General features: G+C 43.5%; 1 protein-coding gene across 1 annotated transcript in view; it reads right to left on the bottom strand.

Annotated features, from left to right (window-relative positions):
* LOC311038548 (contactin-associated protein-like 2) overlaps positions 1-21,481 on the bottom strand; it is a gene marked incomplete at its 5' end in the record, with an annotated part of 144,192 nt that overhangs the window by 108,026 nt on the left and 14,685 nt on the right. Inside the window, 4 exons of the mRNA XM_084048121.1 lie at positions 1,317-1,501; positions 2,076-2,226; positions 2,886-2,938; positions 12,162-12,309. Of these exons, the coding sequence (XP_083904247.1) occupies positions 1,317-1,501; positions 2,076-2,226; positions 2,886-2,938; positions 12,162-12,309 (537 nt within the window). The remainder of the gene's footprint in view (positions 1-1,316; positions 1,502-2,075; positions 2,227-2,885; positions 2,939-12,161; positions 12,310-21,481) is intronic.

The following is a 21,481-nucleotide window of genomic DNA, read 5'->3' as shown; positions in this document are numbered from 1 at the left end:
ACGCAGCTGTGTCCTTTTTAGATTTGAGCTAAAAAAAGCATTATTTTACACTTTGGAATTCAAAAATAGCAGATATACAAGCTCATAGCATGGGACCGAGTGCCACGCTACTAGCTTGTAGATCTGCTATTTTTTGAAACATTGTGAAAATATGTGCAAATGTTGAATATATATATTCTTTACATTTCTATTCTAACATTTTTAACTCAAATCTTTGCTTCTGGGGGTCCCTGGAACAAAATATTTTGAGATGGAGGTCCGTGGCCAAATACATATCATTTTGGGGGTCCTTGACATGAAAAAGCCACTGACACCACTGATATAGCAACATTAATTTATCAGAAAACTGTTGGGATTTAGAAGACATTTGTAGAATCGGCCTCAGGTCTTAAGGGGTTAAGCTGCACTTGTGTTCCACGTTGAGACATTAATTACAGAATATGTGTATTATGGATTAGTCATACAGCACACAGTAAAACCAATAACTAATTTCCTGTGTCATCAAACCGCTCAGAGACACTGGAGGCCAGTCTTGCAAGAACAAAACAGCAACACCAGCAAGAGAGCAAATGAGAGAGATAATACAGAGAGAGCTACAGCAAAAGTTCTCAACTTCAGGCCCGGGGAACCCAAGGGGGTCCCGGAGCGGGTTCCAGGGGGTCCCCCAGCCAAATGATAGTTAGCTAGGATGGTAAATTGCCGTTCTGCAACTCCAAGAGAGTACAAATGGACCCTTTACGGGTCCATTGGGTTCCATTTGTGATCTCAGAGTGGAATTAACATATTACAGGTCGAGGTTGCATTTTACAGTGCAAATTGGCCCGTCAGAGATGGGGGAAAAAAACAAAAAAATACGACGGTTGAGAATCACCAAGCTAAAGGAAGAAAGAAACACAAGCAGAAGAACTGGAAGAGTCTGCTGTTTTACTATGTTCATCTTGTGTATCTCTACTGTGTTAAAGGGATAGTTCACTTATCTTTTCTCTATCCTATTCTATTCTCTTTCTATCTTTTTATAATTTGCGGAACGGTAGGCAGCGGGTCCGGTAGGGAACACACGCTACCGGTCAAATTATTGGCTTAGGAATGCGACAAAAACAAAAAAATATCCATGAATTCAAGTCTGGGGTGACTAATCGATAGAAAAAAGGTCAGTTTGGGGGTGAACTACCCCTTTAATGTTGTGTATCTACTTTGTTAATGTCGTGTATCTCTGCTGCTTTACTGTGCGTCCGTCAGGTCCACCTCATAGTCCAGGTCCAGGTGGTCAAACTATAGGCTAATAACCTTTACACATCCAGTATGTGTCCTCTCACCTCATAGTCCAGGTCCAGGTGGTCAAACTCTCCGTTGGTCCTGAAGTGCTGTGTGTGTCTGTCCAGGGTGAAGTTGACGTTGCGTCGGTAGCGTTCGATCACCACTGAGTGCCAGTGGTGGTCGTCCAACAGGCTGCCTGTCGTCACAGAGGTGTGACCCAGAATGGAGCCGTACTGGTTACTGCCTGTTGATGACCAGCACAACACCACCAATGAGGAGGAGGAGGAGGAGAAGCGTGAGAGAAAGTGTGCGTGCACGTGTGTGTGTGTGTGTGTGTGTGTGTGTGTGTGTGTGTGTGTGTGTGTGTGTGTGTGTGTGTGTGTGTGTGTGTGTGTGTGTGTGTGTGTGTGTGTGTGTGTGTGTGTGTGTGTGTGTGTGTGTGTGTGTCATATTGTGATGGGGGTCGGCGGCCAAAAACATATCATTTTGGAGGGTCCTTAACAAGAAAAAGTTTGAGCACCACTGATATAGCAACAATGTTTTTTTCAGAAAAATTAAGACATTTGTTGAGACATTTGACAGTTAAAAATGTTTGCTTTAAAAGATATATATTCGAAGATTTGCAAAAAAAAATCACAATTTCAAATAGCCAAAGAAATCTAAAATGGCAGAGATGCGTTCCCAAATTGAATGGGTTAGAGGAGAACTTGAAAGAGAACAAACCATCACCCCAACTGTTCTCCATCGGAGGCAGGACGATAGAGTGTGTGTATGTGTGTGTGCGTGCGTGTGCGCGTACGCACGTGTGTGTGTCTCACCCAGGTTGATCTGCAGCAGTAGTCTGGCCATGTGGAGCTCCAGGGTGATGTAGTCTCCCTGCTGACCTTCACCGTGAAGGATCACACCCTCGCTCTCTGACGTCTTGAACTTCAGCGAAATCACGTCCTTAATGATCTTCATCTTCTTCACCTGAACAAAGTTCACATAACGTAACGCCTCAGCACTCTCCAAAACGGTTGAGTGATGTTCTGCCTGGACTTTAGATGTTTGGGATATCAGATAGCCTAGAATAGATATTTTCAAGACTTTACACGCAACTATGGTTTTGGCGTTGCATTCCTCTGTTGTGTCAATGACTCTGCTTCTGATTACACCACTCTGATTATAATTTTTTACGGTCGATAGGGATTTGTTTTATTCCTGCTTCTGCCCTCAGACTGAATTAAATTTGTGCATTTATTTCGGGGAAATGTAGACTGTCTGATATGTTTGACATTTATAATATCATTATTATAAATGTCAAACATATCAGACAGAAAATCACGTTGGATAAGAGCATCAGATGAAGCCCAGTAAATATGATGCTAACATAGTTTAACACGTCATCTTGTGCACATGAATACGTTTCAGTGTACTTTTATGTTATAATTAAAACAGGCCTTTAACTTGTACAACTACAAACATATGTAATTAAACACCTCTATTAGCCAGCGTGACAAACCCACAATTATGATAGAAATAACTTGGTCAAATTGATGCTGGTTAGATTCATAATGAGACATGATTTATCCCACTACTTGTAAATGACATAATGAGAAGTTATTTGTGAAAAATAGTGACAGTTGTACCTTGAAACGATATGAGATTACGCCCTGTCCGTCAAAGTTGATTACATCAGACCCTGAGAGAGAGAGAGAGAGAGAGAGAGAGAGAGAGAGAGAGAGAGAGAGTTACCGATACAAATACATAAATGGTGCATTTATATAGCGCCATTCTCCAAAGTGATTTACATTCACACACCGACGGCAGATGGAACCATGCAAGGCATCAACCTGCTCATCTAGAGCACTTAGGGGTGCAGTGTGTTTGTTCAAGCACACTCCAACACGCGGGCCAGGAGGAGACGAACCGATCGAACTGGGCACCTTCCGATTCCAAGTCGGCAGCTCATCCTCCTCCTGAGCCACTGCTGTCTGTCTCTGTGCCTCTCTCTCTCTCCAGCACAGCTATGAAGACTAGAAACGTATCCGTGGTCACCTCAGGTTGCTCAGCCCATTCAATCCGGGAACGCATCTGTGTCATTTTAGATTTCAGCTATAACCATTGTTCTTATACTTTGGCTATTCAAAAATAGCAGATCTACAAGCTCGTAGCACAATTTTACTAAAATAGCAGATCTACAATAAATCGAAAATGACAGAGATGCGTTCCTGTTTTGAATGGGTTAAGGGAGAACTTAAAAGAGAACAAACCATCACCCCAACTGTTCTCCATCAGAGGCAGGACGATAGTGTGTGTGTGTGTGTGTGTGTGTGTGCGTGCGTGCGTGCGTGTATGTGTTTGCGCGTGCGTGTGTGTGCGTGTGTGTGTTCTCTGTTTTCTCTGTATTGTGTTGCTGTAAGGCAAGCATAGTTGATGTCAGCTTTACTTGCTGGGTTTCCACCTGGAGCAGGGACGCAGAGCAAGGACGTATAGAGGGTAATTAAACTCATAACGGAAAATAGAATAAAGCATTTGATCAAAGCAGGAACCATCAATCCTATTTCTGCAGCGAGGTCACTCACGGTGAAAGTTAGCCCTAAGGCTGATATAATGTGATCAATGTGATTATTTGAGAGGAAACGTCGGTGCACACCTTATTGCACCGCAGAAGGGCGTATCAGGTTTGTTTATGGTTATGTCTGAATCACAGTGACATGGCCATGGTCCTGCCTGTATATGGGCGTATCGGGTTTGTTTATGGCTATGTCTGAGTCACAGTGACATGGCCATGGTCCTGACTATATATGGGCGTATCAGCTTTGTTTATGGTTATGTCTGAGTCACAGTGACATGGCCATGGTCCTGCCTAAATATGGGTGTACTGTATATGGGTTTGTTTATGGTTATGTCTGATTGTCCGCCCACCCCCTCCCATTGACCAATTTTAATATATTGCAATGTACAATTAAAGCATTCCATAAGCGAGAGAGGGCACAGAAAGGGTCAAATATCACGGTGTGATGTTCGGTCGCAGACTAATTTGTGTTAATGTCCTTTAGAGGATCTAGCCTCTGTCTCATCATTCTCTGTTTCATTCATTAGCTTTGAAACTATTTATTTTGTGTTGATCCTGGGTTAATGATGTAAATGAGAAGCACAGGGGATCCTGCCTCATTACACCCTCACAAACATGTAAACGTTTACAATCACACATCACACACTTCCGTGCACACATACGCCTAAAGATACACATCCACTTCGATTCGAACATTCGCCTAGAGATACTGTAGACTTAAAATGCAAGTGAACATTTGCACACAAGAGCACACACACACACAAACAGGAAAGTACACGCACACAGACACACATGGCTACACACACAGCTTGATTTCATGCCGTTCTATGTAGATTAATCATAATGGGATATTGCAACCAATTATCATACATTATCATAACCCAGAATCGAGGGGTTTGTTTGAAGGATAGTTGGAGGGCGAGCAATGGATGGATGAATAGAGGGACGGATGGATGGATGGATAGATATACTGTAGTAGGCCTGTGCCCCAAAAGTCGAGTATTTTTATACGCATTGGTGATCGATATGTCACAATATTTTGTGGATGATGGATGGATGGATGGAAGGGTGTGTTGTTGCCGTTGAAATAGTGAAGTGAAGTGTTCTATGAATGCTTTTAATTTACCTTTTTGTCGTACTTCTAAACATCAATATTTCATCACATTTAGAGGCCCTCAGTTGTGGAGCTCTCTAGATGCATCACTCAAGTCTTCACTATCCTTCCCAATATGTAAAACAATATCTCATTTCTTCCTTACTGTAGTCCATTGATTTAGTAATCTTTACAACATTGTTTTGTTTTGTCTTTTTCTTCTTTTGAGCAGTTTGTATTTCTTTATTTGCACCAGTGCTCCCCTTGGAAACTTGTATTATTGTCTCCGCCAGGCCGAAAGGCATGGCGAGAGAGTATGTTTTACCCTCCGTCCGTCCGTCCGTCCGTGTGTGCGTGCGTGTGTCCTGTCTGTGTGTTACCAGCTAATCTCCGGCACCGTTGACCCGGTCGCTGCGAAACTGTGCACACCCACTCCCTGGATGCCAATTCAGAACCTCTGCCCCACATTTTTCACATGGGCCATTTATAGCGCCACCAGGAGGCCGATTTGTGCAAAACCTGTTTTTCCCCATTACTCCTACAGTTTTCAACCAAACGTCATGCAAATCGGTACACAGTATCTCTATAGTCATGTGATCAACCCTGATCTGTCCGATTTCCCATATTCCATCCTCATTGGCTAAGGTTGGCTTCCAAAGTTTCCAGGATTGGTCCGTTTTGAACAAACTGCCTCAAATCATGAACGCAGCTTGCCATTTCCATGAAATTGCACACGCACATTCCCACTAGGCCGAGGAAGAAATGCAACTTGAAATGTTTCAAATCAGCCTCATGGTGGCGCTATAACAGGCCGATTTGCATTTTTAACTATAACTGCACCGATCTGCGTGAAACTTTGCACGCACACTCCCTAGAGGCCACGGAAAAACATCTGCACTGCATTTTTCACATCTGCCTTTTACAGCGCCACCATGAGGCCGACTTATGTACAATACATTTTCGGATATTATTCATTCAGATTCTGTCCAAAAATCACGCATACTGGTACACGCGACATTACAAAGTCTAAACCAGTTGTGCTATAAACACGCCCCCTTCTGTGGCCAACGCGGAAGTGCCTTTTTCAAACAACCGCGGACTATTTCTTTTCGCCGATAAAGTATAGTTTTGGACCATGACGGAGGCGCGCCGACTCAGCAGACCTTGAGGCCGAGGAGACGCGCCCGAGCGCCTCCAGGCGCGAGTGCCCGCGTCGACCGGCCAATGGTCTGCTAGTCGACTCAGCGCCGTTCGAGTTATGTACCGATAGGGACAGAATAGTAAATAATGTTTTGGTGAGAGCGTTTGCCCCAACTGTCACTCAAAGTGGCTACTGGCCAATCACAGCGCGTCCTTGCACAAGCGTATTGGCCAATCATGCACAACTGGTTTAGACTATGGAGTCACGCCTGGTACACAGTATCTCCATAGTCATGTGATTCTGATGGATCTGCCCGACATTTCATATTCCATCCTATTTGGCTTACAGTGGCTTCCAAAGTTTGCAGGATTGGTCCGTTTTGAACAAACTGCCTCAAATCATGAACGCAGCTTGCCATTTCCATAAAATTGCACACACACATTCTCACTAGGCAAGGAAGAAATGCCACTTGACATGTTTCAAATCAGCCTCATGGTGGCGCTATAACACGCCGCTTTGCATTTTTAACTATAACTGCACCGATCTGCGTGAAACTTTGCACGCACACTCCCTAGAGACCAAGGAAAAACATCTGCACTGCATTTTTCACATCTGCCATTTACAGCGCCACCAGGAGGCCGACTTATGTACAATACATTGTTGGATATTATTCATTCAGATTCTGTCCAAAAATCACGCATATTGGTACACAGTATCTCCATAGTCATGTGATTCTGATGTTCTGATGGATCTGCCCGATATTTCATATTCCATCCTATTTGGCTTACAGTGGCTTCCACAGTTTGCAGGATTGATCAGCTTTGAAAAAAATGCCTCAAAACATAAAACATTCATTATTATTATGATTAATAGTGGTGGTGGTGGACTGATAATAGAAGTTGTAAAGTAGTAGTAGTAGCAGTTGTATTAATAATAATACTTATTATTATTAAATCAATGCATGCCTTCACTACTACTTGGGCCCAAATGCACATACCTTATAAAGACACATTCATTGTATGGTATTGTACTGCATTCAATTGTCACACACACACACACACACACACACACACACACACACACACACACACACACACACACACACACACACACGTTTGAACTGTCTTTATGACCTCAGTTTTTCAGACATGCTGAGCTCAACTGAAGTGCCGACAAGGACTGCTCTTTTTCAGATAGCAGTGTTGTTTGTCTTGAGCATCTAATATACAAAAGGACACTCTTCACAGTTGTCCTCATAAAGCAGGACTTCAGGCATTTACCATATGGTTGTATTAACCAGTTAAATACCTACATATTTTGAGGTAAACCTTTGCTGAAAAGTGCACATCTACAAGCTTACTACACATTGATTTGCAACGCGTTGTATTTTGTAGATCAACTATTTCCAGAACAGATATTCAATGTACACTGTAAACAGAAGACAGCAGTATAGAAGACTGAGGAATTGTTTTAACAATGTATGGTCTTCAACTACTTAAGAGTCATTGTGTAATTACTCAATATCAGTAATACGTAATGCTATTTACATATGTTAGTATACATTATTCCTGTAGTCATGTTATCAACAGGTATATTGTCACATCTTTCAGCTTCCATTTGTTTTAGTTATGTCTGACTCACTGTTTGCATTCGTTGACTATTATGCACAATGTGTATCTGTACTTTACACCACCTTACCCGTTATGCCTAATCTCATTAAGCATAATTTTATTTTAATGAAAAACATATTATAAAATAGCAAACCTACATGATTGAGTACACAACGCATCAACCATGTACTGTTTATCTTTGTGATCCTGTCATAATAAATCCTCTACCTACAACACACTACAAGTACCATCTACTGTAAGTCATTGTCAATAACTGCTACTCAATATATTATACTGCATGATATACAAATGTATGAAACCTTACTGCCATGCATAATACACTGTCATGTATAGAACAATGGAACATTTACCATTCTCATGCTAATGAAGCATCTTCATTCACACACATTATAGACAAACTATCAATGACAGGTTGCTACGCTGATTATAAAACTTATATTGTTAAACACAACACAACCTCTATTGCAACTTCCTGACCTGGCGGAGACCTGTGCTCCGAGGAGCACTTTTTCTAGTTGAACTTCTAATCCTGCTGTTTAATGATTTCTTCCATGAAGGAAAGGATTCCAAATAAGCCCGCCAGCTTCTTCCTTTCCTTGCACAGCAACTTGTCATTGTCTCCGCCAGGCCGAAAGGCATGGCGAGAGAGTATGTTTTACCCTCCGTCCGTCCTTCCGTCCGTCCGTCCGTCCGTCCGTCCGTGTGTGTGTGTGTGTGTGTGTGTGTGTGTGTGTGTGTGTCCTGTCTGTGTGTTACCAGCTAATCTCCGGCACCGTTGGCCCGGTCGCTGCGAAACTGTGCACACCCACTCCCTGGATGCCAATTCAGAACCTCTGCCCCACATTTTTCACATGGGCCTGTTATAGCGCCACCAGGAGGCCGATTTGTGCAAAACCCATTTTTTCCCATTACACCTACAGCTTTTAACCAAACGTCATGCAAATCGGTACACAGTATCTCTATAGTCATGTGATCAACCCGGATCTGTCCGATTTCCCATATTGCATCCTCATTGGCTAAGGTTGGCTTCCAAAGTTTGCAGGATTGGTCCGTTTTGAACAAACTGCCTCCAATCATGAACGCAGCTTGCCATTTCCATAAAATTGCACACGCACATTCCCACTAGGCCGAGGAAGAAATGCCACTTGAACATTTTCAAATCAGCCTCATGGTGGCGCTATAACTGGCCGATTTGCATTTTTAGCTATAACTGCACCGATCTGCGTGAAACTTTGCACGCACACTCCCTAGAGGCCAAGGAAAAACATTGGACTGCATTTTTCACATCTGCTTTTTACAGCGCCACCAGGAGGCCGACTTATGTAAAATACATTTTTGGAGATTATTCCTTCAGATTCTGTCCAAAAAACACGCAAATTGGTACACTGCATCTCCATAGTCATGTGATTCTGATGGATCTGTCCGATATTTCATATTCCATCCTATTTGGCTTACAGTGGCTTCCAAAGTTTGCAGGATTGGTCAGTTTTAAACAAAATGCCTCAAAACATGAATGCAGTGTGCAATTTCCGTGAAAGTTTGCATGCAGATTCCCACTAGGCCGAGGAAGAAATGCCCCCCTTTTCACATTCACATTGGCCTTTATAGCGCCACCAGCAGGTCTAATTTAGCAAAACACATTTTTGGAACAAAATGCCGCAAATCATGAATGCAGTGTCCCATTGAAAGGCCTAAGAAGAAATGCCACCCTTTTCACATTGGCCTATTATTTAATAACATCGTTTCTGTATTTGTTATAACAATGTGCTAATAAACTAAACTAAACTAAACTAATGCTCCTACCCACTTTGTAATCATGTTTCTGGAATGAAAGATGCATGATTGCACGTGCGTCTCTAACACCAGTAATTTATGCAGAGTCTTAATTGAAAATTGCTATCAAAAATCAGCTTTTAATAGGATGAGAGCTGAGAGGCTACAAGTGTTAATTTACTGGATCAAATACAGACAGACAGACAGACAGACAGACAGACAGACAGACAGACAGACAGACAGACAGACAGACAGACACACACACAGACACACACACACACACACACACACACACACACGTGTGCACTGTGCACACAGGTTTCATCTTCATTCAATTCATTGTGTTGAATTATCTTATAATGAAGGAACATCGACTGTGTAATCATTACTTTCTCACCCATCCAACCCATCCAGAGTCTCAAGAGCATATATTATATTACCAACATATTGATTGCGCGTGCGACCGTGCGTGCGTGTGTCAGATAATGTGAGCGGAAATGAGCAGGGGGAACAGCTGAGCTATAGTGGCCAGGAGAATGCAGCTGGCTGTTCACAGTCATAGCAACCGGGAAACTAGCCTGGAATCCAGACCGATTCGCTCCGAGTCAGTCTGGACTCCAGGCTAACCGGGAACTCCCAGCCAGCAGCCTTGAGCTATGGGAGCTCGCCAACACACAGGCATCGGCATCCTAGCCTGGTAAACCCTCCCTCCAGAAATCTCATTTCCATTTGATTTCTGGAGTGAGTCTGGCCTGATCCGCCTTTCTGCAATATCGGCTGCGGGCTGGAGTTGGGCGGGAGTAATACCGTTGACTGACAACCCCTTCAGCCAATGATCGTTTTTCCCCTTCAGCCAATTGCAGTGGATTTTTACCACCTCCGTCACTAATATGACGCAACGGGACTTTTGAGATCGCCATGCCCAAAATAGGTTGCCTTATTGGGATACATGCGTGTCACAGCCCGCCCCTCCCGGTTCTCTGAATTTATATTTTTAAATAGGCTCTGTCATGATTAATTGACCACATATATGAAGTTAAACAACTAAATTCTATCCAAACGATATCTTAATAGTAAATTCCGTGCCTCAAAAAAAAAGTTTGAGACCGTTTTAAAAACGAAAGTAAGACGTGAAGGCACTCGGACAACAACAATGGCTGCCGTTCGTCTTTTGTCGGAGGCACTCAGGCTGCACTCGGCTTCATTCGGGCTCACTCGAACTCGCCACCTGATTGGCCAACTGTCGCTGTCAATCACAGAACGATGAGCGACGACGCTGATAGGCTCGTCAGTTCGGCGTACAGAGCCAATATTGCAGAAAGGCGGATCAGGCCAGACTCACTCCAGAAATCAAATGGAAATGAGATTTCTGGAGGGAGGGTTTACCAGGCTATCGGCATCCCACACCCAGTGGTGGAAAAAGTACTACATTTGTTTACTAAGTAAAAGTATCAATACTACAATGTAGATATTTCAAATAATTGTAGTGGAGTAAAAGTATAAGTACTGACAATTGGAAATACTCCAGTAAAGTAAAAATACTTAAAATTACTAGAGTAAATGTAGGCGTGCGTGCGCGTGTGTGTGTGCGTGTGAGTATGCGTGTGTGCGCGTGTGATCTTTCTGCAAATATATCATACACCAGATGTTGTAGCAGTCAACAAAGATTACACCAGATGTAGTAGCCATCAATGAAGAATAAACTAAGTGTTTGTTTTTGAGGGGAGGGTCATACAATGTCATTTTAAAAATCCTTGCTCGGGTGGTAAAGTGCCTGCCCACACCGTGGAGGTTGTGGGTTTGAATCTACCATGGTGCATCCGGCTTTGTCGAGCGTCTACATCATAAGTCCTCAGTAGGCGGACCACTGTCCATGACCGGACCGCAGCACACCTCTCTGCGGACTCTATAATAGTTTGCATGCAGCGTTCTGAATGTGGACTGACTGACTGCGTGCGTGCGTGCGTGCGTGCGTGCGTGCGTGCGGCACATACACCTGCAACTAATTTTGTTTGACACAGTGGGCAATATTTTGATTGAGATCTTTTGATTCAACTTCAGCACTACAATTATCTCCTCCTTTCTTCGGGTCCTTTTGGTCTGGGTTTAAAAAGAAAAGTGTTCTTAATTGTGCCACAACACAATACCTCTCCTGATTATTAACAGAGGACTTTTGGAATATTTGTCAAAGTGAAAAATGTTATTTTCATACTCTGCACCCCAGTATAGTTAAGTTGGTTGGTTTGGAGGGGATCCGATTTGTATGAAACTTGGCTTGATTGACCGACTTTAATAAACAGACCTTTGTCTTATTAAAAAAAATAATAATGTGGACCTTCAACATTTGTATTCGAGTACCCCTGGTCTACACTCTACACAAACATAAAATCTGGCCCGTGTTCGGGGGAGGGAAGCCGGGCGGACAGGGTGATAATTGTCATTGCATGTAATCCTACAGAATGGGGGGGCGGCACCTGTCAGCAAGGAGTGCTGGGTGGGAGGAGTAGGACGAAGGCTCTACGTCCTCCCGGTGGGGGCTCCTCACTGGTAGGTGAGTCAGTAGGATATAACAGCAGTGACAACACAGAAATATTTTAACTATTTTCTCTTGTATGCAGAGAGAGAGAGAGAGTGAGTGAGTGAGTGAGTGAGTGAGTGAGTGAGTGAGTGAGTGAGTGAGTGTGTGTGTGTGTGTGTACTAGAACTCACAGTAGGAGCATCCATAGAGCTCTATTCTCAGGCCGATGCGTCCCTCCTCACTCCAGTCCAGAGGAATCAGCCTCAGGAAGCGAGCCACGATGCTCTGCTGGAGCTCATGACGAACAGCACTCTCTGAGTTGGAGTTTCCAGAGAAGGCCTGTGGACACACACACACACACACACACACACACACACACACACACACACACACACACACACACACACACACACACACACACACACACACACACACACACACACACACACACACACACACACACACACACGTCAGTGGGTGCAGGAGATGAGCGGGCGATACGCAGGTCTACACAGACGGAAGGTGTGCCATCGTAGACCTCTGAATGTCCTCTGAAATCAAACTCAGAAACAAAATGTACTCTGAGTTCAGGAAATGCAAAAATGTGCAACTACTTGAAAAATGCAGGACACAACGAAATGTAGTAAACAAAATGGTAAAAACTGCCAAAAATAATTTCTTAAATGAAAGCATTGAGGCAAACAAAAGCCACCCACAAAAGCTGTGGGAAGCGCTACAGAAATTGTGCTGCAACAACACAATTCTAACCAAAACTACAAACATCTGCATTATTTCAAGTGGCGTGCTCATTACCGACAAGCAAGCGGTAGAGAACTGTTTTAACAGCTTTTTTACCACCATTGCAACCCAGTTGGTAAGCAAACTTCCTCAGCATTCAGGTTTGTACGGTTCTGACCACATCCATGCTCACTATGACAAACAAGGGGCTAAAAAAGACTCCTTCTCATTCAAACCAGTAAATGCTGATGATGTGCAGAAAAAACTATTCGCCCTCCAGCCAAACAAGGCCACCGGCCTTCACAATATCCCCACCAGATTCCTCAGAGACGCAGCTCTCTGAGGAATCTGCGCGGCACCGAGTGCCGTGCTATGAGCTTTTTCTTTTTTTTTTTCAAAAAACTGTTTTAGAAGGATTTAGAAAACCTTTTTAACACATTAACCGCCAAGAACGTAGTCCTACGGTCCATTAAATACAACTGTTAAGCGCCGAAACCGTAGTCCTACGGTCCGGGTGTTTTTTCCTTTTTTTCGATTTTTTTTTTCAATTTTCTAGGGGGACCATTTTCAGTGTAACACCACCAGAAGTCGACCGGAAGTGAAGTCCCGTTTTTTGTTTCCCGTCGGCCTCCATTCTAAGTCGTACACTAAAAGCCTTATAAAACCTGTGTAGTTTTTCCTTCTCGCATTTCCCATGTTAACATAAACGGTCAGAACTCAAACATGGCGGCTCCGTCTCGACGAGTAGACACCAGGACGCGCACGTTGTTTACAAACAGTGGATCGCACAATCTAAAGGATTTTAACGGGGCCTATGGCGACCTGAAAAAAACAAAAAACAACAATAAAACCTTGGCACTGGTGAGTACATTATGAGATTAGCCCTTGGCGGTGGATGTGTTAAGAATCGCCTCAGGTCTTAATGGGTTAATCCTCTGTGTGGACAATGCCACCGTCCCCTGCCCCTCCAATATGTACTATAATTGGCTCTTAACGTGACTGACTAAAACTGCTGATGAGTTTCATCTTAGGAGCCCTACCTATTTATCATAGGAGCCCTAAGATAAATAGGGCTTCGGTTTCCGGCTTCCGATAGAGATGATGTGATTAATTTACAGCAATAACACTTTCTTGGAAGGGAGGAAGGGGGGAGGGTGGGAGGAAGGATGGAGGGAAGGAGGCAAGGATGGAGGGAAGGAAGAAGGGAAGAAAGGAAGGAAGGAAGAAAATAAACAACAGATGGAGATTAAAAACGATATGAAGGAGTAAAAACATACATATGTATAATGATGATTAATAGCATTTTAGTGGACTGTGGGTGTAAAAGCATGAAGAGAGAACTTGAAAGGAGGCAAATAATGCCCCCCACCCCTCTCCCTCTCCCTCTCTCTCTCTCTCACATTCTCTCATTTCTTTATTGTGCTTGTTCCTATATATCCTCTTCTTATCTTCACCTGCCTGGAGGAATATCTCAATTGAAAAGCATCACTATACAAAGCAAGGAGGAGGTGGAGTAGGGGGGGGGGGGGTAGAGGATGAAGATGAGTAAAAAGTTGTGAAGTGGAACCTAAAAGACTCTGCTTACTCGACCCTTTAATTCTCTCAGCTACAGAATGAAGCCATTAACCAGACAACCACTGTGTTGAGCTGAGTGTGTGTGTGTGTGTGTGTGTGTGTGTGTGTGTGTGTGTGTGTGTGTGTGTGTGTGTGTGTGTGTACATTTGAGTTAACTCGAGAGCTTAGCTAACTTTAAAGTGCTGTTTAATTGGAAACCAAGGTCATTTATAGCAACAAAAGTGACAAAGTGCTGACATTAACCTTTACTTCAGACTGTGTGTGCGTGTGCGTGTGTGTGTGCGCGTGCATGTGTGCACATGGCCTACTGAATATTAAAAGTAAGTGAAACAGCTAAGCTGCAGAACATTGTGCATCAACAAGCTCATACAAGAGCTTCAAAACCCACTGAATATGAATTGATTCAACACAAATAGTAAATACTATGCATTACTCCATTATATAAGACAAACGTGTAGGAATAATTGGGCAATATTAAAAAGTGTTTCAATAAGAATTAAAAGAAACATTTGAAAAGTTCAATGGAGATAAAGATGTGAATGAATGTTGATTGTGAAAACAGCTGTTCAGTGTGCATGCATAAGCACTTGTGCGCACACGTACTACACACACACACACACACACACACACACACACACACACACACACACACACACACACACACACACACACACACACACACACACACACACACACACACACACACACACACACACACACACACACACACACACACACACACACACACGTCCATGGTTGCAATTCTACAACTCTTGCAGAAAAACAAACTTCCCTTGATGCTCTGAAATTAGGCTGCTCTATCACCTCTAGGTCTATGTGTTCATGGTTTTCATTTACTCTTGTCAGTGACTTTCAATTTCCATAGAAGTCTTATCTTTAATGGTATAAGCTGGCATGAAAGAGGATGATGTTCGAGTCTTTTTGAAGTGGCTGAATTAGAATTGATCTTAGAGGAGGCGTCACATTAATTTATGGAGATAGAACGAAGACCTAAATACGTATCAGTTACTTCCTCTGTGGTCCCATTCATTTAATTCAAACATTTTTGATTGTGTTGTACAAAGCTGTGGATAAATGATCAGCACCATCAGCAATTAGGGCAACAACAGCCCGAAGGTTTATGAAACAGGCTCTGTGCGCGGTTTGAAATTGAATCCTGCGCTATAGTGCCATCTGGCTGGGGGAAACAAATGGCCTCTTCCCCCTCAATAACTGAAAGGCACCTAGACTACAACCGCTCCAATAAACGTTCTAGTTGGCCACAATGACACAGATGCGTTCCAGGTCTTAATGGGTTAATATGCTTGTATAGAAATAGAAATATAGAAATGCTTTAACAAAAACAAGCTGCCCTGTGGCGGTGCAGGGGTCAAGTTCCTGCCCAGAGACTGTGGGTATGAATCCTCTGCGATGCATCCAGCTCGGCCGGACTGGCCCTTACTCTCAGCTTGGAGGATGACCTCTTGACCTCTGCACTAGCAACTCCTACATGCAGGTGCCTGTTCAGTGGGGAGCTGGATTAGCATGTACCTCCATGTTGTGTATGTCCTCCCCAACCCGATCTCACACAACACAGTGAAATAGCACGGAATGAAAATTCTGTAAATAGACGTCCTGAAAACCTGAAAGGCCGTGCATATGAGCCGCGAATCCCACGGTGAAATAACACGGGTTGCAACCCGGAAGCAGAGCAGTCCCCACAACATGATTGGTATATAACTCGGATGGCGCTGAGTAGGCTCAAGCGAACGTCGCAACATTCAACACAGCAACTCGCTTGCTTTAGCTCGCTCGGTGGTGCTTCACGTTAGCCTGACACTCAGCCTGACATTTCCTTTCGTTTCACTCCATTATTCAGTCTGAAAGCCCTTTCAGTGCAGCCGTTTTCTGAGATGGGGGCGTGGCCAAAGTGGGACTCTTTGAAGATTGGTTCATACTGGATTATCCCGATCTCAATTGGGCCGGGCCGCCGGTTAGATTTTCAACCGAGAAAACCCCGCCCTCGACAGCGTCACTAGACCCTGAATGAGAGGCTAGCGATTCAGTCAATGGAGGGGATTCGCGGCTCCTATGCACAGGTTTTCTAGTCGTCCATGTACGGAATGTCAATCCGTGCTATTTCACCAAGTGGCTGGCGACTTCACGTGTATCACAGGGGACAGTAAAATTATGATGTTCAGCTTTTTCATGTATTTTACTGACTTGTTCAAATTGTTGAAAGCTGGTAAACCATAAATGTCTGTATGGTCAGTGAAATCGTTCAAGCACATTTCCTGTGCACATTGTTTCAAACTTCTGCGTCTCAAAACTGAAAAAGGCCTGCCAATAGTTGATCTACAAACTCACAACGTGTGTGAGTTGTGAGCTTGTAGACCTGCTATTTTCTGTTTTCGGAGAATGTTCGTCTACACTGACTAAATAGCGACGCCAGGTTGAAAGTGGTTGGTGTTTATTTTCAAACAACTGAATGTAAGTTGCTTCATATGATTATAATATAATGCATTGAATTTCCGCTCAGTTCCATTTGAAAGTTAAAATAACAAATCAGGAGCTAAATGCTTGCATTGCAGCAGCTCATGTGGTACAGATTGGAATGAGAGATCTCTTTAGTGCAATCGTAACAGAGTGACGTGTAACACTGGAATGATAGATCAAAACAGAGTGACGTGCAACAGATTAGATAGATCCCTTTATTGGGGTGGTAACAGTAGAGTGATGTGTAGAAAAGAGCTTGCGGGTCAACTAGAAAAAAATCACACCCAGTGTGAAGAGAGTGGTGCCTATCATGAGTTCATTTCATTAAGCTATTATTAGCCTAAGACTGGCGCCCAAGTATTTTTACTCAATTTAGTAACTTTCAAGTGCTTTGACTTGAATGAGTTACTTTTTACAGACTTTGGTTGCAAAGTGGTTGCATCTTTGTGTTGCAATCAGCTGTTGAGGTCATGCTCAGGTCGTGCTCATAAGGACACCCGGACACCCGGACACCCGGACACACAGACAAAGTCAGTCCTTGGAGTGGCTAGCACCACTCAAAAAACAGGGGCAGAACAAACTGGTCACAGACAGGTAAAAAAGTCCGCTCACTGTAATCAAACCCAGCCTTTGCTGCTACAATCCAAAGACCACTATAACGCCATGTATATAAAAAAAAACATTTCAGAACATGAGTAGGTACGGCCATACAGGGACAGCAGCGGAGGGTGGGACATAGCATGCACTCAATTTAAAAGAACACCGTAGTGACTGACATTAAAACAATGTACTTTATGGGTATTGTGTATATTGTGCACTTTTTGTACTTAATTTCTAGTCCAGAGCTCCGTATAAAGAGGATATCTCTCTCTCGCTCTCTCTCCCCCCCCCATCCAACACTCATATGAAACTCAGTGGTTAATAGAGTAAGACAAAAATAATGGTTCCACACTCTTTATTAATAACACCCGCCATGCTGTATCTGTCTGAAACACGCACGCGCAGTCGCGCACGCACACACACGCCCACGCACACACACACACACACACACACACACACACACACACACACACACACACACACACACACACACACACACACACACACACACACACAGGGTCATTAAATCATATAGTTGTTTGTAGGATGACAGGCAGCTCTGTGATGAGGGGACATCTGATGAGTGTGACACCACCTTGTTGATGACTGTGACCATAATGACTGTGACACTGCTGAGGGGTGAGGGCTGTGATCAAGTGTTTCATCATGTTCTAGAGAGAGAGAGAGAGACAGAGACAGAGACAGAGACAGAGAGCGAGAGCGAGAGCGAGAGCGAGAGCGAGAGGGAGAGAGAGACAGAGACAGAGACAGAGACAGAGACAGAGACAGAGAGCGAGAGCGAGAGCGAGAGGGAGAGGGAGAGAGAGACAGAGACAGAGACAGAGACAGAGAGCGAGAGCGAGAGCGAGAGCGAGAGCGAGAGACAGAGACAGAGACAGAGACAGAGAGCGAGAGGGAGAGGGAGAGGGAGAGAGAGAGAGAGAGAGACAGAGACAGAGACAGAGAGCGAGAGGGAGAGAGAGAGAGACAGAGACAGAGACAGAGAGCGAGAGCGAGAGCGAGAGCGAGAGCGAGAGCGAGAGACAGAGACAGAGAGCGAGAGCGAGAGGGAGAGGGAGAGAGAGAGAGAGAGAGAGAGACAGAGACAGAGACAGAGACAGAGAGCGAGAGCGAGAGGGAGAGAGAGAGAGACAGAGACAGAGACAGAGACAGAGAGGGAGAGCGAGAGGGAGAGAGAGAGAGACAGAGACAGAGACAGAGACAGAGAGGGAGAGAGAGAGAGAGAGAGAGACACACAGAGACACAGAGAGAGAGAGAGACAGACAGAGAGACAGAGAGAGAGAGAGAGAGACCTGACCACTGGAGCAGAGAATTTGCTCAGATTGTTTCACAGGCGGTGCCTTCCCATGGTCAGTTACTGCTTCGCTGCGCTCCGCCGCTTCAGCACCACGGAGAGCGCCTCTGATTTAACAGGAGGTTGTATTCAGCCGCCAGTCAACTTTAAGGGTTCATTCATCCTTTCACATTATTTTATCTTTTAACTGAGCTGTGATGGAGATGGATGACAGGTACACAGTGGTGGAAAAAAGTACTCAAATGTTTTACTCAAGTAAAAGTATCAATCCTGCAATGTAGAAGTACTCTGTTACAAGTAATAGTCCAGAATTCAAAATTCACTTGAGTAAAAGTACAATAGTATTGGTATCCAAATGTACTTAACTCATTGAGTGCCCACATTATTATTATCTATTTCTGGCCATTCCATTTTTTATTTTTTTATTTTTTCAAAGTAAAAAAAAAGTGCTTCGGAAGCGAGATACAGCCTTTTTAAGTTATAAGTTAAACAAGGAGTGGATGGAGCTGCACACACGTGCGTACATATGTTATCTATTTGAGATGCATCTACTGTTGCTCAGGTTGCACAATGCATTGTGTGTGTATAGATTACTTAATTTCTGTGCCTCAATCTGCATGTGTAAGTAAGTAAGCCTTGCCGAGCCCTGAGGCCCATAGGGCAAGAGCCTATCTCCTGTTTCCTCAGCTTGATGTTAAAGTACATCCCCTGGACATGACGCTAGTATGTCGCAGGGACTTACCCCAATCCAACCCTTTATGCTGAGTGCCAAGCAGGGAGGCACTGGGTCCCATTATTAGAGTCTTTGGTATGACCCGGCCGGGGATCGAACCCCAACCTCCCAGTCTCAGGGCGGACACTCTAACCACAAGGTCAATATCAATATCAAAGGTGCATTGTACATTGTATTTATTATTGTATATATTATTGTATTGATAGCAATCATTGCTATGGTGTTTGTTCAGTAACAGAGGTCGCAACTCTGCAGCTCTTTAATAAATAGAAAATACGAAAAAAGGACCTTTCTGTGTGGAGTTTGCATGTTCTCCCCGTGTCTCCTAGGGTAGGTACCCTCACAAAAACATGCAGTAATCCTGGTCACTATACTATCCCCCTGGGAGGCAGTATAAATAAATAAATAGAAAATACATTCTTCCAAATACATTTCAATCGGGTTGCCAATTTCATCCAATCATGAAAGAGAACTCATTGATCACTTTCAGAGTTATCGTGTTCCAGTTCCAATTTTGTCTGCTTTCTTTCTTTCTTACACTTAGGCCTATAAGTGTAAAGTAAATCACTTACACCATCTTTAATTCAGTCTGGCCATAAAAATGAATGACCAGAAGGTAAATATCAAAAGCAGGGGCACGGATTCCCCCCACATTTAACCCTGTTTGAATGCATGAGCGCGTATGTATGCGTGAGTGTGTGTGTGTGTGTGTGTGTGTGTGTGTGTGTGTGTGTGTGTGTGTGTGTGTGTGTGTGTGTGTGTGTGTGTGTGTGTGTGTGTGCGTTCATGCAGGCACATAAGCGTAGGAGATCTACCGTGATTGTCCTTTTTTGTTATTAATGAGCTTGGTCATGGTGAGTCACGAAGCTATTAACTTCACAGCCAGACATTAAACCAAATGCTAAAGCTCTTAATGGCTCCATATGAAAACCAAATCAGCGTGCTTTAATTGTTTTTAATTCAATCTAAGTGCTGTGACCTCCGCTCCAACCTGCCTCACTGACACAACCAGACTTTAATTACATGGTGGAACACGAAAGTATTGCAAGTGGGCCCCCCGCTGGCAAAACACTTTTCTAAATGATTTTAATGAATATAACATTAATAGAAAAAAAGGGGAAAAAAAGGAAAACATGTTTTTCATAATGATACGAATACATAAGAACTTAAAGGAGTAGTTCACCCAAAACACTACTTATTTTTTATCAATTACACACCCCACGAGGCCTTGAATTCATGGAGATTTATTTTCGCCACATTCCTAATCCAATAATTTGATGGCCAGGTCATCAAATTATTATTATTTGTATATTTATTATTATTTGTATATTTAAAATGGTTTTCAAAGTTTGTGGTGTTGTATTTTAACTGCTGTATATTATTCATATAAACTCTCTTATAAGTTATGCAGTTTGTCCGATCGATAGCGCCGGTGGTCGACATGATCACCGCCCACACGGAGCGAATGATATTCGCAAAATACAGTATAAATACACTAACAAAACACATTATTCACACCCACATTATGTACAGTACGCAAGCATGGGATACACGCACGCACACGCACACACACACACACACACACACACACACACACACACACACACACACACACACACACACAGAGAAAGACGCAGCTACATTTACATGCAACTTGTAAATTATTTTGCATTTACACACCTGCAACCATATTAGAACAGCCAGCCAGATACATTGATTGAAGAAAAGTTCCCCCTGTGTACAGTATGTGTGCAGACTTGATGTGCATACTTGCGTGCACATACTCGCGATAAATAAACAAAACTTTGTCTAAAGGTCATCAGATCAACAGCTCTGTTATTGTAAAGAAACCGAACGGACATCAAAGTGATGATTCCCACCATCCACTTGTTGAACTCTTGAATTCAATATGTATATTACATTACAACAGAGAGAGAAACACATGTGGGCTGTGGGCTCGTTACCGTACCAGAGGTTACGGATGGCATCCACTCAGCATAACTACTATTGGCTCTGTGTCCGTTTATACAAGCCATATTTTGGCTGGCCCTGGC

Source organism: Gymnoscopelus microlampas (assembly GCF_963454915.1).
Source record: "Gymnoscopelus microlampas genome assembly, chromosome: 22".
Taxonomy (NCBI): Eukaryota; Metazoa; Chordata; class Actinopteri; order Myctophiformes; family Myctophidae; genus Gymnoscopelus; species Gymnoscopelus microlampas.
This window is presented reverse-complemented; position numbering and strand designations above follow the sequence as displayed.